At 56.0% G+C, this 25156-nt stretch overlaps 8 protein-coding genes across 8 annotated transcripts; 3 read left to right on the forward strand and 5 right to left on the reverse strand.

Annotated features, from left to right (window-relative positions):
* Positions 1-283: 283 nt before the first annotated feature.
* On the reverse strand, positions 284-1626 carry V2A60_009155 (uncharacterized protein; the record flags this gene model as incomplete). The annotated part of the gene is made up of 2 exons (XM_083260423.1): positions 284-1459; positions 1624-1626. 2 exons carry the CDS (start codon positions 1624-1626, stop codon positions 284-286), a joined length of 1179 nt encoding a protein of 392 aa, XP_083116549.1.
* Positions 1627-2684: 1058 nt separating this feature from the next.
* On the forward strand, positions 2685-7086 carry V2A60_009156 (uncharacterized protein; the record flags this gene model as incomplete). Its single annotated transcript, XM_083260424.1, has 5 exons — positions 2685-2751; positions 2821-2836; positions 2971-3194; positions 3275-3806; positions 5499-7086. 5 exons carry the CDS (start codon positions 2685-2687, stop codon positions 7084-7086), a joined length of 2427 nt encoding a protein of 808 aa, XP_083116550.1.
* A 189-nt stretch (positions 7087-7275) lies between these two features.
* On the reverse strand, positions 7276-8953 carry V2A60_009157 (uncharacterized protein; the record flags this gene model as incomplete). Its single annotated transcript, XM_083260425.1, has 3 exons — positions 7276-8319; positions 8404-8611; positions 8733-8953. The coding sequence occupies 3 exons, from the start codon at positions 8951-8953 to the stop codon at positions 7276-7278; spliced, it is 1473 nt and encodes a 490-aa protein (XP_083116551.1).
* A 643-nt stretch (positions 8954-9596) lies between these two features.
* On the reverse strand, positions 9597-10077 carry V2A60_009158 (uncharacterized protein; the record flags this gene model as incomplete). The annotated part of the gene is made up of 4 exons (XM_083260426.1): positions 9597-9707; positions 9762-9843; positions 9909-9916; positions 9976-10077. 4 exons carry the CDS (start codon positions 10075-10077, stop codon positions 9597-9599), a joined length of 303 nt encoding a protein of 100 aa, XP_083116552.1.
* A 3988-nt stretch (positions 10078-14065) lies between these two features.
* V2A60_009159 (mannose-1-phosphate guanylyltransferase) lies at positions 14066-15833 on the reverse strand (the record flags this gene model as incomplete). Its single annotated transcript, XM_083260427.1, has 3 exons — positions 14066-15328; positions 15529-15615; positions 15756-15833. The coding sequence occupies 3 exons, from the start codon at positions 15831-15833 to the stop codon at positions 14066-14068; spliced, it is 1428 nt and encodes a 475-aa protein (XP_083116553.1).
* An 863-nt stretch (positions 15834-16696) lies between these two features.
* V2A60_009160 (coiled-coil domain-containing protein MAD1) lies at positions 16697-19082 on the forward strand (the record flags this gene model as incomplete). Its single annotated transcript, XM_083260428.1, has 2 exons — positions 16697-16819; positions 16884-19082. 2 exons carry the CDS (start codon positions 16697-16699, stop codon positions 19080-19082), a joined length of 2322 nt encoding a protein of 773 aa, XP_083116554.1.
* A 675-nt stretch (positions 19083-19757) lies between these two features.
* On the reverse strand, positions 19758-22750 carry V2A60_009161 (Muniscin C-terminal mu homology domain-containing protein; the record flags this gene model as incomplete). Its single annotated transcript, XM_083260429.1, has 6 exons — positions 19758-20479; positions 20542-21474; positions 21545-22248; positions 22322-22407; positions 22520-22612; positions 22712-22750. 6 exons carry the CDS (start codon positions 22748-22750, stop codon positions 19758-19760), a joined length of 2577 nt encoding a protein of 858 aa, XP_083116555.1.
* Positions 22751-23755: 1005 nt separating this feature from the next.
* V2A60_009162 (div-4 protein kinase family protein) lies at positions 23756-25117 on the forward strand (the record flags this gene model as incomplete). The annotated part of the gene is made up of 4 exons (XM_083260430.1): positions 23756-23829; positions 23900-23978; positions 24053-25033; positions 25091-25117. 4 exons carry the CDS (start codon positions 23756-23758, stop codon positions 25115-25117), a joined length of 1161 nt encoding a protein of 386 aa, XP_083116556.1.
* Between the last annotated feature and the right edge of the window lie 39 nt (positions 25118-25156).

The raw sequence follows: 25156 nt of genomic DNA on the forward strand, positions 1-25156 counted from the left end.
TGCACGGCGCAAGGTGCTGCGTTAGCTGAAGCCCTGGCCGAACTCGGTTTTGTATCAACTCTTTCTCTCGCAATTTCTTGGAATCGTCCAGAAGTGTGCCAATCGAGGCTCATGTACGAGAGATTTCTTTTTGTTTCTCAATCAAGGTTGATGCTGTATATTTGTAGCTTGACTGGACGGCAACCATGTTTTGACTTAGTACGCTACCATGCAAGCAATTCTCTTTCATAATATTAATACAGTATTTATGAATCATTCTTCTTCAAGCTCAAGTGTCTCCTTTTCAGTCTGCTTCTTGTAATGATGTGTATGCTGGATCAGCACTGGTACGATCCTGGCACCCTGCAAAGAAGCCGGTCGTCGCGATGGGTGTCTCTACGCCGGCAAAAGGCACAGGATCGCGATCGGAGATATTCTCGGCGGGTTGGCTATCCTGGTCTTGGATCCCCCAAGATTTAGGTTTGAAGCCGTTATTGTAGCATTTGATAGCTCGTCGCTGGACCTCAGCGATGGAGGCCGAGGACAAGGATGCAGTCCATGCCGGCTCGCCTTGATGCTCCTGCACAATAACAGTCACCAATTGTGGCTTTTGCTCTCTGTCTTGGCCGAACAGCTGTAGGCTGCCGCACCACATGTTCGGAGCTGAAGTTGGCCGCATTGATGTCAGGTCCCAAAGGGTGTAGGCACGAGTGCTGAGGTCCCAGGTAGGCATACCTGCTTGCATGCGCTCAAGCGTCATTAGCACGTATGCTGGAGGCCGGCTCTCAGGCTGACGCGCGATACGCACCGGTCCGAGAGTTGCAATTTTCCGCTTGTCTTTCCCTGGTTTTGTGCCCGGTCTGGCAAGAAAAAGATTGATGGGATTGCCGGCCCAGTCACGCGCCAAAAGCACAGGACCATCGGGACGTCTCATGCGCCAGAAGTATGGTCCCGTTGACCAGATCTCATTTAGCTCATTTTGGCACTCCAGCGGAATAGCGGCCCTCACTCGGTCCTCACTACCTTGAGCGGACACGTCCATGACGGCAACACAGCTCGTGGGGGAGCTGCAGAGGATGGGAAGCTGGATGTGGATCCCCAGGTTGGTGACGGAATACTCGCCGAGCCGCTTTCTGCCGCCCGTCGCCGAGACGAAGGTCTGGACATAGCAGCTCGACTTGGCGTCGCAGATTGTCGACGGGTCCTGAAGAACCGTGGCGGGAATGGACGTGACGGCCGAGAGCGCGTTCAGGCAACTCTGCTCGTCCGTCATGGGCGTCCAGTTCTTATCGTAGAAGCGAACAAACGCGGGCGCCAAGAGCTCTTGCAACGCCCAGCCCCGAGTGAGCCAGCGTGCGGACTGGAAGAGGGCGATGAGGCGGCCGTCGCCCGTAGGGGATGCTGCTGCTTCTGCTGCTGTCGCCGCCGGGTCCAAGAGGACGTCATCGAAGTGGACAAAGCATACCTTGGCATTATGATTCTGAGCTCGAATGATGGCCAAGCCGGGTCATGACGTTTAGTAAAAGACAGACGCCCATGACAGGCAGGCTTGGTAAACGAATGGTTGGTCGGTGGCTCTATTCAATTGCTCTTTTACTACAAGTATCGCGGAACCCTTGGGGCAAGCAGAGAAGATGCGCCTACCATTTTCGCAGCACCATAAACGAGAGGATTAGGGGGCGCGCTCCGGCGTTGTCCAAGTCTGAAGCCAAGCCGGTGGTGTATACAGAGCCCGGTTGGGGTTATCGGGATACCGGCACGGTGTTTTAGCGCGCGCCCAAGTCAATGTGTCTTTGTTTGGACTGCAGCCTGCAGGTAGAGCGCCCCACCATTCAGCTAGCTATGGGCAGGTGCTTTGGCACCATGCTGAGTAAACTCTGAGTGAAGCATTGCCATGGTCATTTCGTCACAGTGGTCTCGGGGCCTCTGTCTGGGATTTGGACACTTTTCATTCGTGGTTTCGAGCAAGAACGTATGGCAATTGTGTGATGCTGAGATGTCCTAGCGTTGCCTAAGTACCAGTGGTGAAGCTACGTAACAGACCTATCGATGGATGCTTAGGTAAGAAGGTACCTACCTACCTATCGACCTTGGTAGGCACCTAAAGCAGCCGTCAGCGCGCCGAAGAAGAAGAGAATGAAAGAATGAAAGAAGATAAAGAAGAGTAAAATACGTCGAAGCAAAAAAAAAAAAAAGGAAAAAAGAAGAAGAAAGAATTGGCCAACTAAGAAAAAGCTTGCTGAAGCCACGTACCATACATGGTAGCCGCCTTGACCGGAGCACCAAAGTTGGCTGCTTGGCTGCCAAAACTCCGCCTCAAAGTCGACGTCTCCACTCTGGCCTTTCGATCTTCTTCCCTCTTCCCCTTCCCTCCTCCGTTAAAACCATCCCACCATCTTACGGTAGCCTTGCCGCAACAAAAAAAGTCTCGACAATCCCGTTTGCCCCTTGCATTAGCATTAGACTGATTCACGCACCGCCAACTCTGATTTGTCTTCTTTATTTGGTTTTTTTCTCTATTCTCTCCGACTTGTTTCTCCTTCCGTATCGACATTTGCCCGTTCGCCGAGCGAGCTTGGTACCGAGGATAGCACGAGCTAAAGCTAAGCTGTCCACCGCCCGCCCGCCCGCCGCAGCACCCCGTCATCGACTCCAACGTCCCCCGTCTTGATCGCTTGCTCGTTGGGCTCCTCAAACTCGTCAAAATGCCTGCTCCCGGATCCGATGCTCCTCTGCAGGAGCGCCTGCTCGCGCTCGCGCAAACCCTCCAGTGTAAGCAGACACATGGCCGCGCCCTCGCTCCCCTGCTCCTCCCAGCCACCCGCTAACTCTTGACCGCAGTTGCTTGGTTCGCTGGGTATGTCTAGTTTTTCCCGACACGACCTTGTATCCGAAACGATTTCTTGTCGATGAAGCTGCTACGGCTATGCTATTGTGCACTGCCAGCTTGACGTGTCGCCCTCGTCGTCCACACCGCTAACCGAGATGCAGCCACCTCACCCTCATCTTCACCACGATCCGCTACAGCTTCTCGTGGCTTCGCATGAACTACTACGGTGGCATGGCCGTCTTTTGCTACCGCACCTCGTTCATCGCCGCCGCGCTGACCTATGGCATTGTCGTCTACAAGACGCAAAAGTCCCGCGCAAAGACTGGCACCCAGCTGCCTGGCGGTGTCGTCGGCCTCCTCGGCGATGAGAACATCCAATACCTCTGTACGTACCCGGGTCGCACCAACACGGTCCCGTCCAGATGCAGACCCGCTAGTCGTGTCCCGCTGGCTAACAAATAGCAGTGATGGCTCTCGTCTGGCTCATTGCCCCCCAGTACCCTCTTGCGCTCATCCCGTACTCGGTGTATTCCACCTTTAACGCTGCCACCTACGTCCGCGCCAATTTGCTGCCCGTCATCAGCCCGGCACCTCCTGCCGCCGACGGCGCTTCCCCGCGTAAGACGTCGAGCCCGCTCGCGGACCGGATTGGCGCCTTTGTCAAGGAGTACTACGACTCGTCCATGTCGATTGTCTCGGGCCTCGAGATCCTGCTCTGGTTCCGCATTGTCCTGTCGGCCATCCTCTTCCAGCGCCGCTCCTGGATCCTGCTTGGTCTCTACACTGTCTTCCTCCGCGCCCGCTACGCCCAGAACAGCCATGTGCAGACGTCGTTTGGACAGCTTGCCGTACGCATCGACTCTCTCGTGTCCGCCCAGGGCACCCCTCCTGCCGCTCGCCAGGTGTGGGACAATATCAAGAACTACACGCGCCAGTTCCGCGATGCCACCGAGCTGAGCCGCTACACTGGCGGTGGCGGCCCCGCCAAGAAGACGTCGTAAGCGGCCAAGGACGCAATGGCAACGATGGCGCTGGCTCGACAGAGGCAGAGTGCGTCGGTAGCCACTGCATGGTATCACGGCATAGATTCTGGTGGCTGGTGAGAGTTTTGTACTTTTCGGCCACAAGACGGCTTTTACGATGCTGCCAACGGGACTGCTACATGATTAGCAGTTTCTTGATTGGGGGAAAAGCAAGACGGCAACGGTTTTCATGAATCAATCTACGCTAGAGGGTTCTCACGGTGTTTTTATGGTTGTCGGTTCTCGGAGGAGACGCAGGTTCTTTTGTGTTTTTATGTTGACAGTACACCAGCTGGAAACTGTACGGGTTTTGAAGAAGATACGAACCGTAAACAAGTATGGAAATGTCCATCTGCCAAACCACCAGGGCCGATGGGGGAAGCGATGACGGGGGTCGGTTTGTTGATGACGAGAGGTAGTAAAAAAGGAGTGGACGCGGTAGATACTTTTGTATTCGTAAATGACTCGTCTTATGAATTGATTTTTTTTTCTTCTTCTCTTTTATACTGTCTGTACAAAGATTGCTTGGTTGCTACTTGGCTCTGTCTTTGATGACGTTGTGCGATGCGTGCAGGGGGGGGGAAGAGGGAGGGGATGGATGGCAAGGCCAAAAGCAGCGAAACGAGAGACAAGACTCGAATAATTAAAAGTAGAATAAAATAAAATAAGCATTGCGCTAAAACACAAAGCGCCCGTTGAAGAGGACGGCACGCGACCTCGGGATGCAGCCGTCACAGACAAAGGGCCCCGTCTACTTGTAGCCTTGATCATCGATGTCGCCTTGCTCATGTGGAGTGCTCCTGACCTGGTACAGGGGTCTGTTCTAACATAATAGTAGGTAGGCAAGTAGGCAAGCAGGCAAGTAAGTTAGGTACTGGTGGTATCGGCAGAGGCAGATAATTACTGACCTACTCCGTACGGATACTTACCTTGGGTATGGAGAGCTCGGGCTGGAGGCCGCCGATCGCGCCAAAATAACAAGTAGCTCTTGGCTGGGGCATGACGTCGATGATGGTCATCATGCACGGGGAGGTTTGCCTATTTTTCTCCTTTTTTTTTCCTGCTTGAAATAACAGTTTGAATTTTTTGGCACTTTTTTTCATTCTACAAGGCCTTTATTTGAACTTGTTAGTTACTCTATTTATTTATTTATTTCTTCTTTGCGCGGCAATTGAACAGTGTCAAGACGGTGCTGCTTTACCAGGGGGGGTTACACGCACCAAAAATCCTGCAACGGCCCTGTGCCACTCATTCGGAAAGCTTAGCTCGACTTCTACTCACCCCAGGCAGCATCCGACGGATCTATATCTAGCATCACGCTCCTCGCCAATTCTTCGTGTCGTGATCCTTCTTTGGCGTTTTTCTTTTGTTTTTCCTCTTTTAGTATATTGTCAGTTGGAAAAAAAGACCAAGACGGCTCTGGGTCTCTCGCAACACGAATGACTTCTCTTTTGCGGCGGCTCGTCGCGGCCCCGCGCAAATCCCATGACGAGACGGGCTTCGACCTTGCCTATGTCAACGACTATATTATAGCAACGACGGCGACCCCCCCCCCCCCCCCCCCCCCCCCTTCCTTCACTTCCACACAAACGAGCACTGAAATCATTCTTTGTGCCCTTGTGCTAACACTCTTTCCCTCTTCTCTCTTATTCCCCCCTTCGCCTCAGCTCCGGTCCCGCGCACTCTTTTCCCAAGAATGCCTACCGCACCCGCCTCGAGGAGCTCGTCGAGTACCTGGACCGCAAGCACGGCGACGACTGGGCCATCTGGGAGTTTCGCGCCGAGGGCACCGGCTACCCGGACCACGTCGTGCACGGCCGCATCCGCCACTTTCCTTACCCGGACCACCACCCGCCGCCGTTTGCGCTCATGCCGCGCATCCTCGCCTCCATGCGGCGCTGGCTGCACGGCGGCGCCCTCGACGACGACGACGACGACGACGACGACGGCAGCACCATCGGTACCACCACCAACAGCAAAGTCACAGAGGCGCGGCACCCGAAGCGCGTCGTCGTCGTCCACTGCAAGGCCGGCAAGGGACGCAGCGGCACCGCCGCCGTGAGCTACCTCATCGCCGAGGAGGGCTGGGCCGCCGAGGACGCGCTCGCCCGCTTCACCGAGAGCCGCATGCGCTCCTGGTCCGGCGCCGGCGTCTCCATCCCCTCCCAGCTGCGCTGGGTGCGCTACGTCGACCGCTGGACTCGCGCCGGCCGGCCGCCCTACCGCGACCGGCCCCTCGAGGTCCTCGAGGTCCACGTCTGGGGCCTGCGCGATGGCGTCCGCCTCGCCGTCGAGGGCTTCGCCGACGACGGCCGCAGGATCCGGCCCCTGCACACCTTTGCCAGGAGGGAGCGCCGCGTCGTCCAGGGTAGCCCGCCCGCGGACGGCCTCGCCGACTTTGTCTGGGACATGGCCGGCTACCCCCGGCCCGCCCTCACCAAGGCGCCGGCGCAGGCCGCCTTTGCCGACGCCACCAACAACGACGATGCCACCACTACCACCACCTCCACCACCGTCACAGGTGACGGCACAGCGCCACCATCGTCACCGTCAAAGGGCCAAGGTGACGGTGAACCCCCGGCAGACCTCATCGTCGAGCCTCCTCCTCCTCCTCCTCCCGCGCAGCCAAAGCCGGCCGGCGGTGCCACCAACGCCGCGCCGACTGCCTCGCGCGCCTCCACATTCTCCGCCTTGTCGAAACGGTCGGCGGCGAGCAAGAAGTCGGCCTCGATAAAGACGGCGGCGACGGCTCCGGTGGCGGCAGACGATGGTGACGACGACGACGACGATGATGATGATGACGAGCCCGGCGGCATGGCCGTCATCTTCCGGCCCGCAAAGCCCGTCCGCGTCGACAACAGCGACGTCAACATCGTCGCCGAGCGGCGGTACCGCACCCACAAGAGCCTCGGCTTCATGCTGCCGACGGCTGTCGCGCACGTCTGGTTCAACGGCTTCTTCGAGGGCCGCGGGCCCGAGCTCGCCGGCCGGCCCGAGCCCGGCGGCGTCTTTTCCATCGCCTGGGCCGCCATGGACGGCTTCAAGGGGACGAGCGCCAAGGGCTGGTGTGGCTTCGACAGGATGTCGGTCGTCTGGCGCTTCGCGGACGAGGAGGACGCCGCGCAAGGTCTTGACGCCGCCGCCGCCGGCAGTGGCAGCACAAGCATGGAGGATGCGCCGCCCGTGCCCGACAACGTCAAGACGAGCGGTCCGTCATCGGGCGACGAGTTACGGTCACAAGAGACAATGATGTAAGCTCCCAAGACGAGAAGAAGAACAAGAAGAAAAAAGAGGGAAAAGAGGAAGGAAAATGGCTGTATATAATAATCATACATGTGTGCATACACGCTAGTAATCAGTTACGGTTGAACAAAGTCGTCTATAAAAAACCCACACTTTTATCCTCTCCTTTTGCTTTTAATGGTAAATGGCTACGTCCCGGTGCTAGTGATGACGGCCGCGACCGCCTCTATGGTATCGATCGCCGCCGCGATAGCCTCCGTACGGCTCTCCTCTCCTGTCGCCGCGGCCTCTGTGCCCGCCACCTCGATAACCGCCGCCGCGTCCGTGTCCACCACCACCGCCTCCTCCTCCTCCCCCGCCGCTACGCCTGCTGCTGCTGCCGCCGCCGCCACCACCACCACCACCGCCGCCGTCCTGGCCGCCGTCTCGCGGGCCGCGGGGCTCCGGCGGCGGCGGCACGGGCTCCTCCACCTCCATTTCGTACTCCTCGTACTCCTCCTTGAAGAAGAGCCCGACGGCGTCCTGCTCGGACCGGGCAGCCTCGGGGTCAAAGACGAAGCGCATCGTGCCGTCCTGGCCGCGCGCCGACCGACGCGGCGGCGACATGCCTGACGGCGTCGCGGTCGTCGTCGTCGTCGTCGTCGTCGTCGCCGCGGCGGCGGCGGCTAGGGGTTCTGCCGGCGCGTCAATCTCGCACTTTTGGCAGTGAAACAGGAAGCGCGGCGCGCACGACGCGTCCAGGTCCTTGTTGAGCTGAATCTTGATGTCGATGAAGCGGGCGAGGTCGAAGCGGGCGCCGAGCTTGGTGGCCTTGTGGTGCTGGACGTAGAGGTCGAGCAGGTCGAGCATGGTCTCGACGACGGGCGCGCGGGCCTGCTGCTGCGTCTGCTGCTGCTGCTGCGGCTGCTGCTGCTGCTGCCGTTGCCGCTGGGCGGCAAAGGCCTCGATCCGCGCGAGTAGGTGCGGCTGCTGCTCGCTGGGGCTCAGCCGCGCGGTGAGCTCGACGACAGCCATGGCCATGGAAAAGGTGGTGCGCTTGACGGGCACGAGCGTCTTGTACATGTCGATGCACATGGCGTAGGCGGTGGCGTAAAAGGCCCGGGCCGTCTCGTTGGAGGCGCCAAGGATGCTGCGCACAATCTTGACGAGCAGCTTCTGCGGGTAGCGAGTACGAAAGTCGAAGCCAATGGTCTCGAGGATGTGGCGCTCGAGGCCAATGATGATTTTTCCGTTTGGGTCAAACATCTAAGCAGCGAGATGGAAAGAGTCAGCGCATTCTATTTATATCAAGAGGATGCGGGGGGGCCGAAGATGAACAACAAGTCGCACCTTGTCATCTGTCGGCGCAGGCTTGTCCGGGTTCCTAACGGCATAAGCGGCGGCGAGGATGTCTTTTGATTTCTTGATTGTGTCCTCGACCTTGCACGCCACAAACAGCGACGCGAGCGCCGCATCCTGAAAGTTGTATTCGGCGTCGCGAAAGTTGAGTCGGAACTTGTGAAAGTAGATGCAGGCCGTGTCAAATGTTCGAACGGGCCTGTTGTTTTGGGGACAAAAAAGAAGACGTAATTAGCAACACGGCCGCTGAGCATAACAAGAAGGCGGCACGGCCCGACGATTCCTCCAACTTGTTCCCTCGTGAGCACACACAAACGTACAGTTTAAGTTGCTGTCGCACATTGTCAATCAGCTGCACGCCCTGCAGGCGGTAGTTATCTTCGCGCGCAGGATCGCAGCCGTTGTGGCGGAACATGCGCCGGATGCGCGTCTCGGACGAGTACTGGTTCGAGCTGGATATGAAGCCCGGATGCGGGCCGACTTTGGCCTTGGTCGTTGCGCCATTGGCCGGCGCCGTCGGCGTGCTGGTAGGCTGCGTCATGGTGTGTGTGTGTCTGTGTGTCTGTCTGTCGCGGGAGCTGGTGGTGGACGATTGCGAGATGCTGATTCGGATAGCGCTACTCGCCCCCCAAGCGGCGAGCGCCTCGGTATCTGGTGCGTCACGATGGTTGGGATATCATGTCGCGGAGGGGGGGTTCTTCCTTATTGGGTGTGTCGCGGGATTGCGGCGTTGATACGTGTGACGACCGGTCAGCCAAAAAGTGTTGCGAAGGGGCAAGGTTCTGTCTGTCGCAGGCAGGTTGAATGATGCTGGAAAAAAAGAGGCCAACTCTGGATGTGGATCGCCGTCGGAAGTGGAGCGTGGCGTCCGGGATTTTGACTAACTACTGAGTAAACAGCTTCGGCATGTAAGTCGGCCAGTGCAGCATGCTGGGTAAAGTCGTTGAATGATATGGCTAGTCCTAATAGTATGCAAAAATAACGTAATCATTTCGACATGTTCATTAATTTATTTTCTATCCTGCGGGCTGATATTGGTCCAGGTCGCCACCCGCACCCGCACCCGCACCCGCACCCTCACCCGTACCGCCGTGCGCAGCAGCATATTCAAGCCACCAAATAGATTGATAAGCTGCAGCCGCGTGAAAACCTTGACCTCTTATTTCTGTGTGATTGTATGCAATCTAGCAGCAAGTGGTGGCGTCGGGGCCGTTACCACCAGCCCAGTCAAAGATGATGAACTTGTTAAACTTGATGTTGTTGTTGGAGTACGTCTGGCAGCGCCAGCCCAGGCTCTGTATACCTTGTCAGCACTTTCTCCTGCCATGGACGGCCCGGGATATACATACGCTGCAGCCGTTGCAGACACGAACACAGCGGTTGGTGGAGGCACGGAAGTTGTACGAGTTCCAGTTGCCCGAGGTTGAGCCCCTGGGTAGTTGTCAGTCACGGAGTGTCACGGGCTTCAAGACGGATGAGGGTGAGTTCTTTCTTACAGGGAAGTCTAGTAAAAAAGAAAACCGTTAGTCTTTATCCAGCTATATTTGAGCAATACACACGTACCTTGGCGGTGCAAGATCCGCCCATGTTGGTTCCGCTGCAAGCCTTCATCTCGACGGCGCTGGCGCAAGCAGCAAGGAAAGCGGTGGCAACGGCAAACTTCATGTTGGTGTGCGTTTGTGATTCTTGAGAAACAAAAGAGAGGTGAATAAATAGGAAGCTGAGGATGAGAAGAGGTCCGTTCTGTAGAGTGACTGAGATACTGTCGGCTTCTTCCTTGCCCGGGCTCGCCTTGCCTATTTATACCCGCCTGCTTGCCTCGACTCTCCTCCCTCCAGACAGTCAATGCGAGATAATACGATATCAAACAGAGGAGCTCGAGTCCAGAGCTGAAAACTTGCCCCTCCTTGAAGCTGCCCATCGCGCGGTCCTGGGCATGCATCGGGCCCTCGCCACGACTGATTCCAGGACGCAGCCAAGACGAGTCAGCACTTGGCAGGGCAGAGTGCCGGTTTGATTGGTGGTTTTCCCCCTCATTTCGAGTATCTTTAACAACTACCGCCTTTCGATCTACCTTGCGGTCTACCATTTCCCCAATAACTAGCTCGCTTGCGGCCCGCCAAAGTGGTCTCTCCGCATCGAGACATGGGCACCACCGGCGCCAACCAGTGATTCAAGTACCACATGGCACTATCTATTTAGTTTCAAGTTTGCCACTCCGAACACACGTTTCCCTCTATGATTTGGGTTTCCGTTGACCTTGCTCCATCGCAACCCTTAAAGGCCCATCATGTCGCGCTCATTACTCGTTTTCAAGATTCAAAAACCTACCGGGGACTACCATAGCGGTCCTTGGCATGGAACAGGAGTCCAATTAGCCCACCTCGAAAATGGGGGAGCTGAAAGAAACACCAGTCCACCCTCGATGCAACCCAAGAATATGCATAAATCAGAAGCCAAAAAAGCTTTGCGACAAACATCTCGACCTACTCAAAGAGGAATCGTGCACCGCATCAAAGGCACGGCCCCAAGTACCTTTCAGCCTCAATTCTGCTTCATTTCTCCAAGGTTGGGAGGGGAGAGGGGAGCGCTCGGCTGGGGTTAGATGGAGGCTTTCAGCCCCGTCTTGGCAGAGAAGGAATGTGTTGGACCCCCCTCCCGCATGGGCTTCGGAGGCGCATCACGCCCGCGATAGTCCGGTGTAATAGGTCTGATCCAACAGAATAGATTTTCTTATTTCTGACGGGCTGCATCGCGGTCTAGACTCGACCCCCGCGCCACATAGTTCGCCGAGTGACTTACCCGTGGCTTGGTCGAGGGAGCGGGCGGCGCTGTGGCGAAGGGGCAAGTGTCCGACGACTGCCACTCCTGATCCCTTGGAGAATGTTGAAGAATTTGGCAAGGAGAAGTGATGCTTGAGAGAGATATCTCTTCTCTCTCTCTTTTACAGATTCTACACGCAAAACACAATTTCGTGAGATCAGACGTCCATGATCGCGCGCGCGCTATTGCGTTGGCGTCGCCGCTTGCTCATGGACTACGCAAGTTGACTGGCAGCATGTATCTAAACCTACGCATGACGTCTTGACTAGCTTTTTTGTGTTTTTAAGCTCCGTGATGGCTTCGAGACGAGCCGTATCAAGTAGCGCCTATGATCATGTATACTTATTCTCAAAGTTAAAAAAGACTCCAAGTTTACGTATATAAAGCTAGCCTATCTCCCAACGTGGCCGGTCGTGCTTCTGCAGTGCTTCCACACTCGCCAAAACCAGCCGCTCCTTACTCCCTTTCCTTTGTCTCATTGATACCTCTTTTCTACTCTCCTTAACGTTACTTTACCCTACCGCACATACGAATGCTGGCTTCTGTCCTGCTTCCGGTTACGCATCGGAGTACATCTTGCCAACGCCGCAGATGGCATGCGCACTTATCCGAGGAATGCAACATTTGCCTCACGATTCTTGAAGATACAACAAAGGAAAAGACATCAAAATGACAGCCTTGCGCCCTCGGGCATAAAACCGAAGCCATCAAACCATGGCCACCCTCTCGATTACGGAGAAGCAACATGATGGCTACCACCACCACCAACAGACCAAATAACAACTGGTCGCAAGATTCTTGACACTGGTCCACCAAAAACACTCAATCTACGGCCAGATCAAGTCTCAGCTTACTACTCTCGAGAACATTTCCTTTTTTTTTTACAATCTCAATCACGGCAACTTCCTGGCTTGGCATGACGGGGCATGCACAGGCCTGACGAAAGGGAGAAGTCGAAAATGATCACAGAGTAGTCCTTGCGACCGTTCCTGGCTTGGCATGACGGGGCATGCACAAGCCTGCTTGTTGGAATCGAGACATCCTGCTCTTCTCCGCAGGTCAACAGGGCTCCAGGGGCCACGGGGGGTCTCTGGAGAACGAGGGGTTCTACATATTGCTTTGCGGGTGGTAGGGCTGAGCATGGGTTGGGTGTCTTTTTCACGTTTCGCTTCGATTCGTTAGAAGCTGCATCTACGAAGAAATAAAAAGGATCTAATGGGAGGGAAGATACGTTGGAGAAAGAGGATGGTAGATTGGAAACATGTAACTTATTACTCTTTCAATAACAGTCTTGCCATCTATACACTGATTTCCCGTGGCGGGCTCGTCATAGCCGCAGGTGGTCTCACAAACACGCCCTTTGTTCACAAGCCAATCAAGGCGTCTTTTTTTTTTTTAACTTTGACTACAAGTTAGCTCAGCATTTGACCCGAATTCCGATACAAATAAGCATTGTTGGCAGAAACTCTAAGGCTCGCGGCTCGCGGCTGGAACCAGTTAGCGCTGTAGACCTTGAGTTTATTACGGCGTGACTCGGTGGCGCTCGGCTGGTCATAAAATTATCGTCCGAACATCGGTCACGTTGGCTTGAGGGATAAACATCCTGCTTGTCAATCAGTTTCGTTGAACACTTGATCACGATACAAGCTTGTGAGGCTCTCGCATTCTACTTCTGTTGAGTGTCACACCTCCATCGCATGTCACCGTCAACAATACTCTAAATGTGAGACCCGACGAGGCCTTGACTAACAACAACAAATCTTGTTCCGGCAAGCTTCCGAGATGCGGCTAGTACTTGAGCGAGATCTAGAAAGAGAAACCGTCATTCCCTTGATTCTCACGTAGAGTATCTCGTGGTCAATTGGTCCAGAACAGTTCTGCCTTTCGACATGTCAGCCGACGGGCCGTGCCGTGACGCCAACCCAGGACCCTTACTGGATTGACGTAAAATAGGAATGTAGTGTATCCAGCTCCTCTCAGTTTCTCTTCCTAACTCAACGAATGCTTGAGAGTCTTTGTTTAGCATCTCCCTTGCCCGGAGGTCAACTTGGAGGATCAGACTAAAGGCAGCAGAATTGCTGCAATCACGATTAGAGCGAACCTGGTTGATGTACCCAGCCATAACTTATAGCTAGAATGCCCAAAGCTACAAGACAGCTACCCGAGTCAGCTGCTCATCCAGGCATCAAAGAGGTCGTTTCTCGGGAACCTGTGCCTTGGCCTCTACGTCTGCAGAAGTCAGAATACCCCAATATCGCTGTTTGAACTGAGTCTTTGAACAACAGACCCGTGATGTGGTGATTTATAATAGTCCATTTTCACCAGTCTTTTCAATTGCAACGCGAGTCTGCTACGGGTAGTTGAGCGTCACAGGGGCAACACGAGAATGTACCATGATACCCTCTCGTTGAATGCCACTCTAGGCGTTTCTGCTCACAAAACAATGTACAAGAGGCAGCCTCAGCGGTTCAGCCACGCCTATGCCAAGCCATTCAGCCGATTGCTAACACACAAAGGCTGGCTACTATGAAAACGCCATAAGAGCTACATACATTGTTGTTTTCACACTACCGATCTGGTTGGTCGGGTATAGGGTAGCTGGGGCAAGTTCACCCCAGTCCTAATCCCAATGCAGCAATTCTTCCAAGGAGAATTATTACAGCTCTTGAAGCATTCAGAGTACCAGAGAAGTGAAGTGGTTAATTAGCTAGCACGCTAGTATAAATTACAGCTGAAATACCATTCCCAAGATGCCATCTATTACGGCTTGCCCATTGGCAAGCATTTTTCTTCAGTCACTGATGCCACAGAACTCATCAAAACAACATCTTTACATAAGGCTTGCGAAACCAGCCCGCTGGGCCTTCTTGACAAGCGTCTTGACTTCTTGCGAACGAGCGCGGGTCGTAACCATGAGCGCATCGGGAACGTCGACGATAACCAGATCGTCAACACCCAAGCAAGCAACAAGGCGCCCGGAGCCGGGAACAATGATACCACCAAAGGTCTGCTCGGAAACGACGAGCTCGCTATCGCCGAGAACGCGAGGGGCGTTGGCTTCGGCGGGAAGCATCTCAGAGAGGGAAGAGAAGTCACCGACATCATCCCAACCGAAAGTGGCGGGAATGACGGCAACCTTGCCCTCGGCAGCAGCAGGCTCAGCAATGGCATTGTCAATGGCAATGGTCTCGAGAGTAGGCCAGACCTCGGCGAGGACAGCGGCACGCTCCGTCTCGTTATCCCACACCTTGGCGATCTTGACGAGACCAGCGTGGAGCTCAGGGCAGTGCTCCAGGACAAGCTCCATCAGGGTAGCGGCGCGAGTGACGAACATACCGGCGTTCCAGCGGTACTCACCGGAAGCGAGATACTTGGCGGCAGTGCGGGCGTCAGGCTTCTCCTTGAAGGAGCCGACGAGACGGGCGCTGGGAGCGGCGGGGTCGTTGAGAGTCTTTCCGAGCTGGACGTAACCGAAGCCGGTCGCAGGGTGGGACGGCGCGATACCAATAGTAACGAGGTAGCCAGACTTTGCGACATTGGCGGCTTCACGGACGGCGCCGAGGAAAGCATCCTCGCCGGAAATCATGTGATCGGCGGCGAAAGAACCGATGATCGCATCGGGATCACGCTCGGCCAGAATAGCGGCGGCGAGACCAATGGCGGCCATGGAATCCTTGGGACCGGGTTCGGTGAAGAGGTTGCTGTTCTCAAGCTGGGGCAGCTGACCTTTAATGGCATCGGCGTGCGCAGGACCGGCGACGACAGTCATGCGGGCGGAGCCAGTCAGGGGAACGAGACGGTTCCAGGTGGCCTGCAGCATGGAGCGGCCGGACAGCGAGACATCGAGCAGAAACTTGGGGTGGTTCTTGCGGGACAGAGGCCAGAGACGGGTACCGGCACCACCAGCCGGGATGACAACGTAGAAGCCGGGAATCTCGTAGGCGGGAGAAGCCGTGGTGAAAAGAGGCTGGTCGCCGGGAGGGTTAAAGGTGAGAGTAGAGGCCACGCGGGGAAGAGAGGTGGCGGAGAGGAAAGGTGACGAAGTCTCCAGGGCGGGGGAGGCGAGGCTGAGGTTGCGGTTGTCGTACTTGTGCTGCGAGGTATCAGTATAATGCACATGATGTCCACTTGATTTTTTTCTTGAAATGGCTGCGTTTAAGCGAGAGCGATTGCGAATGTCATTGACTCTCGTTCAATGGCATTGTACAATCATCAAGTGAGGTGCAAGTAAACCAGGTCAAGCCGGAATTGACGAGTGGAGCAATACCAAGAAAGGAGTCAGGCATCACCTACCACGCTGTCCTGGAGGAGGCGCTCCATGTTGGCATTCTGGGTGCGCAGAGCGGAGCACTCAATGCGAAGCTCAGAAAGCTCCGAGTTCTATATGAATGGCATGTCAGCTAATTTCGACTATTAACGTTTGCGCGCGCGCATAGGCGGGCAACGGGATGCCGGCGACGATGGCGACTCCCGACAACCCCTCGGCCGCAAAAAAACAAAGTACACGGCGCGCAACCCACCTGCTTGTCAAGAGCACCCATAACCTGGCTGAGCTGGGCGGCGATGGCGGCGAGGGCCGACTCGGAAACGGACGCCATGATTAAAAGTTGTACTATAGACTCGGATGAAGAAGGTCAAAGGAAAGACGTGATGTAGCGAGAGACGAAGAAACGAACGGAGCGGGTAAAGAATGTCGTCAGGAGAAGAGAATGCGAGGAGGCAGAGGTAAGTCGAGATGGCGCAGATTAGTTATTAGGTAGGGAGCAAAAGGTGCAAAGGTGTCCACTCGAGGTCGTATTAGTGTCCAGGAGGCGGCGCTGCAGGGAAATTTGCTACTCAGTACCCTTGTGTTAGCCTTTATTAGGGGACCACGGGTGACCACGAGCCTTTTTTTGCAAGGGACGGGTTAGGCACGCTAGCAGGGTCTGACTTGGGAGAGCAGAAGCAGGCTGGCGAGTTGGAGACTGAGAATGGGGCACCCGGAGATGGGGCGAAGATTGCCTGACTTTGTGCTGCTTTGGGCCAGGGGCGTGGCTTGCATTGGGAGGGGTGGCGAGGGTGAGAGGTCAGTAGGAAAATCCAATCAATATCTTGCACAAAACAGTCCAGAAAAAATTGAGGGCATCTCGAAAAGATAAAATCGGTATCACGAAATATCTCACGTGATTATACACGTTTGCAATCTCTCGTGAAATCTTTGCCAGCTGGCAGCGCGTTTGCACTCAGGTTCGCTAAAAGCTGTCGCACGCACCCATGTAGCATGACGGCCATATATGGCTGCCCCACCGCAGCTCTACGGCGGAAGAAGGCCTGGCTTTGTTTACATGACACTTGCCGCTAGCCTCGATATCATAGATTTACCGAAAGTTTTATCCTCAAACTAATTGCTCGGCCATCACATCATTGCGATTTGCCTCGTACTTGTCTCTTTCATCCTTCACATGTTCGCATCATCCTCAAAATGAGACGCACTACGCCTCAGTCCGGGGAGCGTCCCTCCAGTCGCCAGGCAACGGCCGCGACAACCTCTTCTCGACTGCGCGCCAGCACATCGTCATTGCCTCGCGCGCCGCAATTTACAAGGGTAAGCTTCATGTTCTGCAATGTGTGCTGTCCATGCTGCGGAGAATCATCTAATCCGCCTATAGATTGCATCGTTCCGCGCCAGCACGCAACCGACCAATCACGCGTTGGCCGGTGCAGAACACAACCAACGGGCATTTTCCCAGCGAAGTCCTAGCCAAGCCGAGTCGACACGACCGAGTTCTCGAGATAGCATCAAGGAGAACCTCGCCCCGCCAGATGCAGACGAATATGAAAAATACAGGCGCGAGATCGAATCCCTCAAGGCAGAGATTGGCACGTTACAATACCGCATGCAAACAGCCGACTCGGAAAAGGAAATCGCTCTGTCGCAACAGAACAACAAGGTTGAGCAGGCGAGACGGCGGGAGCAGGATGAGTCCCAAAAGCGTCAGGCTGCAGAAGCCGCGCAAAGTCGGTTACAAGCGCAGCTCGACGAACTGCGTTCAGAACTCGAAGGCCTGAAGGATGGTAGCGAACAGGCTACCAGGGACATGGAGCGCAAGTACCGTGCCGCCCAGGATGAAGCCAATCTTGCCCAAGAGCAGCTACAGGACATGACGATTGCCAAAGATGACGCGGAGCGAATTGGCAAAAAGAAGCTCACTGACATGGAAACGCAGCTGGCCGCACTGCAACGGGCAACCGAGGACCACGGTCATGATAGCCAAACACGCGAGGAAATTATCCAACGGACACAAGCTCAGGTGGCTGAACGCGACGCACAGATAGCGAATCTCGAAGCGGATGTACTTCGCCTGAAAGCACAGGCCGGTGATGTAGATACGATGCAGGCCATCAAGCGGGAGTTGTCTGAACAAGTACAGCATATTCGTGCCCTGGAGAGCACAAATCGCGACCAGCTCTCCGAGCTTAAGCATCTGCGCTCTGTCAACAAGGCAGTCGAGGTTGTGGAAGAAGAAAAGCGGTCGCTGCAGCGCAGGGTGGAAGCCGCCGAGCTGCTAGAGGCAGAGTTGGCCGAAGCCAGATTACAGAGGCAGCGCCTCGAAGACGAGAGACGCTCATGGGCATCATATCTGGACAACTCAAATGGCACTAGTGCCCCCGAGTTTGAATCTCCGGAAGCTATGGCGCGCGCATTGACAGAAGAGCGTTACACCACGGCAAACTATGTTGACCAGGTTGGATCTTTGCGCGGGGAGATTTCTGCCCTCCAAAACACAATCCAGTCATTTGAACAGGAAAAGAAACAGCTGCTAGAGGACTTGGAAAACGCAAAAGCCTCGGCCAACGCCACATCTGCAGACAAGACTCGCATGCGCCTCGAGCGCCAAAAAGCTCTCGCTCTCAAGGAAGTCGAGTATCTTCGCGCGCAGCTCAAAGCCTTCGATACAGAGGACCAGACCATGCAGCCGGAGCAGTTTGATGAGGTCCGCGTTAACCGCGTTCAAGAGCTGGAAGCACTTGTAGACAACTACAAGACTGAGCTGGAAACTGTTCATGCTCAGCTATCTTCAGCTGAACCGGCTCCCGTTGTGCCCACTACGCCGCAACCTCTCGTAGGATCCAAGCGCTCCCGCCCCAGCGACGACAGCAGCGAGCAGCTCGGACAACTGACGCGCAAGAACCGCAGCTTGCAAGAAGAGCTTGCAGGCCTGCAGACTAAGCTGGCAATGCAAGAAAAAGAGCTCAGTGTCAGCCGGGAGCAGCTCACGGTCGCCAAATCGCATGGTCAGATGCGTGTGCTCTCGCTGCGTTCCAACCCGACCGCTGACCACGAAGCCATCAAGCGCGCGACGCTCGAGGCGCTGCAAAAGGAAAACAAGGACCTCCTAGCCACGCTCAAGTCCAAGCATGGCAAGGCCACGACCGTGGCCTACATACCTACCTCGGTTCTCGGCGCCATGGAGCGCGAAATCGCCGCTGCAAAGGCCGAGACGGCCTCGGCGCAGAAGTCTGCGCGTCGTCTGAAGGAAGTCTGGGGCAGCAAGTCGCACGAGTTCAAGGAGGCCATCTTCTCAACGCTCGGCTGGACGGTGACATTTATCCCCAACGGCAAGATGCGCGTTGAAAGCCTCTTTTACCCGTCCAAGACGGACGAGCACGAAAACTCGATTGTCTTTGATGGCGAGCGCGGCACCATGAAGGTCGGCGGCGGACCGAAGAGCCAGTTTGCCCAACGCATCGCCGACCAAATTGGCTTTTGGGTCCGCGAGAAGGGCTGCATCCCTGGGTTCCTGGCTGCGCTGACGCTGGAGTTTTATGAGGAACATAACAACAACAAAGAACAGCAAGAGCAGTAGCCGGGGGTAGGGGTTGTATATATTGATTGGATATCTATCTGTATTCTATAGCTCTCTGTTGTCGTGTTTGTATACTGGGAAGGGGAAATATTTGCATATCTTGGGGCGTTGAACTAGTGACGAATAAAACTAACCGCTAGGAGTATCATACTTTTATTTACAGAGGACAAAACTATCATTACTAAAAAAGCCTCTCCATGGAAAAAGTAACACCAAAAATCGCCGTTGATCTAAGGAAATGTGTATTGATTCTCGAAAAACTATTCGATACAAATAGAGCATGGCTACGTGATACAGATTTGGAAAAAAAAAAGAGGTGGAAATCGGGGGGACAGGGAACTAACTAATCTAGTCCTCGGTGTCGGGGTAATGTATGTATAGATAAAATGACGCTCAGAGGATTACATGAATTAAAAAAAGGGGGCGTTTTGCGGTCTTGCTGGAAGACAGGATGACTGATACTGCCAAACTGTAGACAATAACAGTGATAAAAAAAAGAAACTCGAGCGAGAGAGCGACATGACCGGTCCTATATACGGATAACAGAAAATTCAAGAGAGAGAAATAAAAAAGGGAATGTCCCGAAAGCACAGCGGCCCACTAACCAAGAAAGAAGACAAATAGAGAAAATAACACAGTACACAGCCAACCATGGGCGGAACTTTTTTCTTTTGATTACTTGCTCTCGTATTTACCGCTGACAAGCTTTCGCGTCAGAGGCACGTCGACCCAGCTCTGCCGCGCAGTGTCTGACGCGGCGTCGGCGTCGGCAAAGGGGTCGCTCGAGGCCACCTCCTTGCCCTTGCCCTCGGCCAGGCGGGCGACCGAGATACCCGAGGCGGTGGCGACAGGCCCGGGCGTGATGTACTCCCATCGGGCTTCGATGTGGCCCGGGGTGGGCTCGGCTCCGTCGACGCCGAGGATGCGGCAGACGATCCTGTTAGCGGCTGCGTCGGCGAAGCCAGCGGCGTCGGGGAGGGTCACGTCACCGAGGCGCCAGTAGACGAGATGCTTGTCCTTGAGGTGGGTGCCGCTGGGCTTGGTCTGGGCGCCGGCGGCGCGACCGTCGTAGGTGGCGACGACGACGACGTTGTGCAGCGTGAGCGGGCCAGGGAGCGTGCACGAGGGGTTACGCTGGTACTGCAGGAGCAGGCCGAGCTTGTCGCCCTGTGGCTTCCACGCGGGCTTGAGAAGGAGCGGCACGAAACTGCCGAGCGCGAGCGGGCTGCTGTCGTCGGAAAACACACGGTAAGAAAAGGCTGCCGAGGTCCGGGAGATGTGCGACAGATCGAGCGTGAACTGGTCAGGGTGCTCCGCCGACGCGTTTTGGACAAAGATGCGGTTGGGGCCAATCTTTTCTAGACGGGCAAAGTCGTTGATGCGAATCGTTTCGTGGGCTGCAAGGGGTTAGTCTCAATGATGTAATTATGTATTTGTTGTTGGGATTGGCAATGCGTACTCTTGTCGTTGCTTTCGTCGCTGTTGTAGGCAAAGGCAATCTCTCCAGCAATGGTAACGTTCTTGATCTCGCCGTCTTCGAATTGAGCGGACACGGTTTCGATAATGGATGAACCGAGACCGGGGCTGCTCATGTCGGGGTGCTTGACGTGCGCAAAGTTGCCGAGCGAGGTGCCTGATCGGACGGACTGCGAATCAGAGACGCCGGTGGTGCTGGGCTCCGAGGTCAGCGTCGAAGCCACAGTGGGCTTGGAGACTGGGAGCGAGGCTAGGGAGGTGTCGGAAAGCGCGTCGGGTAGGCCGCCCGCTGGATTGTAGATGGTGTTTCTAACGTCCCGGCGGCCGCGGACAGTACGAGAGCGCTGCGCAGTCGAGTTGAGTTTAAGGGTGTTGGCCACGCTTGAGAAAGCGGCCTGCTTCTCGTCGGGGTCTTCCTCGGAGATGGGCTGATTCTGTATGCTTAGCTTGAACGGTTGTTCGGAATCATCACTAGCTGCTTCTTTCTGCGCCTCGCTGATTGGATCGTGCATGGGCGCTCTGACGGTGAAGCCGTCGGCGTCCTTTTGCGGCGATGATGGCGTGGCAGCGGTGGAGGGTTGTGAGGGCTCAATGTGGCCGTCTAGAGAGCCGTTGGTACCAGTCAAGATGGGAAGAACCGGAGCGTCGGTGTCGGTATTGGCGAGGCCATTGGGCCTGTCGCCACCCGTCTTGGGGCGGATGGGCGAGGCAGGCCCATCTTCAGCGAGTGAGGACAGTCTGGATGATTCGTTGAGGTTGCTCGCCGAAGCGCGGGGCGAGATGCCACGACCGCTGCTACCAAGGCGTCCAAAAGCAGGGGCGCCGCTCTTTTGCATCCCAAGCTGTCCGAAGCCAGCGTGGACGCTCTGTCTACGTCGCCCTCCGAGGATCGTGCCGAGTCGTCGAAGCTTAGATCCTATGTGACGTTAGCAGTGGGGCTCCCTTGCACATAGCATGAACGATATTAGAAGACCGGTGTCAGGTACCTTTTTGTGGTGCTGGTGCTTGATCGAAGGAGTCATCCTCAGGCACCGATTGCGGTACTGAGGGCGTAGGTGTGATGTTGTTATTGTGCATGGTATTTTCGCGGCTGACGGAGGATGGCGTGGCTGGGGGCTGGGAGGCAGCATTCGCGGCCACTCCAACGGACGAGCGCCGTGTCGAAGTTCTAGTGGGAGCCAGCGGTCGGTCGCCGATGGTGCCCTGAACGAAGCCTCGAATTTCAGATTCCGTTTCAATCTCAATGGTGACGGCAAGTGTCTCGCCGGCGATGACTTGTGTCCGTTGCGCCTGGTCAGACTCGTGAGTCTGGTACTGCGTGAGAACGTCTCGGAGCTGGTTGACGCGCGACTCGTCGAGAGCCTGAAGCGTCTCAAAGACAAAAGGTGCCTGCGAGTCCCATTCCTGCTGGACCGCCTCGAGTCTCGTAGAGGCGGCGTCAATTTTCTGGGCACTGGCCTTGCCACCTTTTCTGCTCAGCTTGTCGGCCTTGTCGCGGGCGTCTTCGAGGTCCTTGCCGACATTGGTTAGGTTGGCGGAAATTGTGTTTATATTCTGTACATCATTGCGCTGCTGAAAGCCACGGAGGGGGAGTTCGACGTCTCGTTCAATACCGTCGGCAAATTGGTGATGGGACTCAGCGATGCGCTCGACGGCGCCGAGGATGCGAGCCCATGGCGTTTGGAAGACACTGCGTCGGTATGAATTAGCATACGAGCAGAATGAATGAAGGACTTGGTTGCAAAGCTGTCATGGTAACATACCCAAGCTCCGACTGCGCATTGGGAACTCTAAACTGGGCAAGTTTGCGCAAACCCGCGACATATTGTTCTTCGATGCGACGGCGCTCCTATACCAAGGCACCTGCAGTCAGCATCGCAGCCGGAAGGAAGCAATCAACCTCGTCGTCTCAAAGGGAGAGACGTATAGTCGTATGCGAGCTGCCATTGGTGTTGTCATACCTGAAGCCAGTCGGCGATCTCATTGTTTACCTTGCCGATGCGCTTCACTCGGTCGTTGAGGAGCTGCGCAGCCTGGTTCGGCTGGAGATGCGGCTAAAGCAACAAAGTTAGCGACACGAACCGGGCAACACGGCAACCGTGCCTCGAGTGATTTCTGCACGGCACAGCAGGCCGGGACGAGAACAGACGCACCAGCATGGCCGGGTACTCGGCCCTGGCGAGGTCGTCCATTGCGGGGGGGGGGGGGAGGCGAGAGGGTTTGGGCTGGCTGCAGCGCTCGGCGGGCGGCGGGAAAAATAACGGATACTCGGTAGCTCTAGAGTCGGAGGGAAAGTAAGAAAAAAAAAAGAGTGAGAGGTCGAGGAGCAAGACGAGAAAAAGCAGAGGTGCGGTGGGAGGGGTGGCGATGCCCGCGAGAAAGAAAAACACAAGAGGACGGGGGTCGCTAAGTCGGAGTTGTCTTGATCATGACGAAGTCTGGGGAGGGCGAGAGGGAGAGAGAGCTCTTGGGATGAGGCTAGCACTGAGTAGAGGCAGTAATTGTGGAGACGCCGGCCTTTTTTTATTTTCATTGGCAAGTCTGGGCTGCTGGTGCAATGAGCCTATTGCGCTGCTGCTTTTCTTTCTTTACAGCCACAGCGGGCCGCAGTGGGCTACAGTGGGCTGCCTGACGGCTTGGGGTGGGCTGACTTGTAGTGGACTTCAGCGGGCCAGGAATGTTCTTTGGTGCTATTTTGCTGAATGAGCTGGGCACTAGGTACTAACCTTACCTGGTACATGCTTTTGTCTCCCCACTGTAGGTACCTACCTTACTACCTGCCTTGCCCTTTTCACGCTGCAAGCACCGCTAATTAGCCTCAGCGTCAGTCTTCTACAGCACTATCCACTACAGCACCCGTAGCGTTTCTACAGCACCAACACGCCCACCTGGCTTCGCCTCTCTGAGTGTAGTTACCTAAAGCCAGCCCCAAAAAAAAGCAACAACAAGTTTGAGATAGTCAATGCATAACATTTAATAAAATTGTCAAATTTGGTCAAATGCAATGCTCCAACGTTGATTTTGCTCGAATCCAATCTTGTCAAGTCATCTCTCTCCATGCTTCCATGTCGCCTTTGCGACGTCTTTGGCCCGTCCGTCCTTACTTGATCCCACCCCACTGCCGCTTTTACATGTGTCCCCCCCCGATGTAATAGTAAGCCATCACCACCATCGCAACAACCTTCACCGCAACCGCCATGGCCGCCACCACCCAACGCGACTGGCATTCGGCCGTCTCTGCCACTGATCGCTATGGCACTGTGCGATCCATGTGAGTCGTTCCGCCCACCGGAACCCCGAGTCATGCGCATCTCGAGCCTGACCAACACCCCGTCTCCCAGCCAAGGGGCATTACTCGACGGCTCGATGAGCGCAGCCATGGCCATTGAGCAGGCAGCATACACAGATTCCACATCCTTGGTACATATGACTCATCCCTTTTTTTTCTCCCCTTCAGTAAACCCCAAAATGCTAATAGTTCTTCTCATATATAGGAGGACTACGCGGCGGCGTGCAACGCAGTTATAGCCGCCCAAGCCGCCTCATCATCATCCACAACCGCGTCAGCAGACGCCGCAGACACAGCCGGGGACACGCGCATAGGCCCGTACACCAACTGCGCGCCCATCGCCGAAGGCGTCACCTCCACCGTCTATCGCTCCTCGGACGGCGTGACGGCCCTCAAGGTCATCACCGCGCACCACCCCCTGCCGCCCCACGACCCCCAGCGCGAGATCCGCGTCCTGCGACTGCTCCGCCCGCCGTGCATCCCGCTGCTCGACGCCTTCCGCGACCAGTCCCAGCAGCAGGTCCTTGCCTTTCCCTACAAGCCGCTCACCCTCGAGGCGCTGCTCCGCTCCGCCCCCGGCGGGACCGGGAAGGATGCGACGCCGCTGTCGCCGTCGCGGGTCGGGGCCATCTTCGCCGACGTGCTCCGCGCGCTGGCGCACGTCCACGACCAGGGCATCGTGCACCGCGACGTCAAGCCCTCGGCCGTCCTGCTCGACGCGCCAGAGGGGCCCGCGTACCTGTCCGACTTTGGCACCGCCTGGCACCCGGCGCTGTCGGCGGCCGCGGAGCCGGCCGGCGCCAAGGTCCTCGACATCGGCACGGGGCCCTACCGCGCGCCCGAGGTGCTCTTCGTCAACAGGGCCTACGGCGCCGAGGTCGACATCTGGGCCCTGGGCGTCATGCTCGCCGAGTGCCTGTCTGCGCCGCCCAGGCCGCCGTTTGAGTCGCGCCCGGCCCACGAGGACGGGAGCCAGCTCGGCCTGATCCTCAGCATCTTCAAGACCATGGGTACGCCCACGCCCGAGACGTGGCCCGAGGCGAGCGGCTTCCACGTGTCGCCGTTTGACATGTGGACCGTCTTCCCGCAGAGGTCCTGGCGAGAGATTCTGCCCGCGATCGATCCGGACTGGCGGGACGTCATTGCCGCGGCCGTGCGCTTCAGCAAGCGTGCCACCGCCCAAGAGGTGCGCAAGACTCTACACCTTCTCACTCATTGCAAACACTACGCTAACAGACTGCAGCTTTTACGATACAAATGCATTCTATAATCTAAACTGCCGCATAGTCTGTTGTCGACATGCTTTTAT

The sequence above is a fragment of the Cordyceps javanica genome, chromosome 6 (genome assembly GCF_051103115.1).
Source record: "Cordyceps javanica chromosome 6, complete sequence".
Taxonomy (NCBI): domain Eukaryota; kingdom Fungi; phylum Ascomycota; class Sordariomycetes; order Hypocreales; family Cordycipitaceae; genus Cordyceps; species Cordyceps javanica.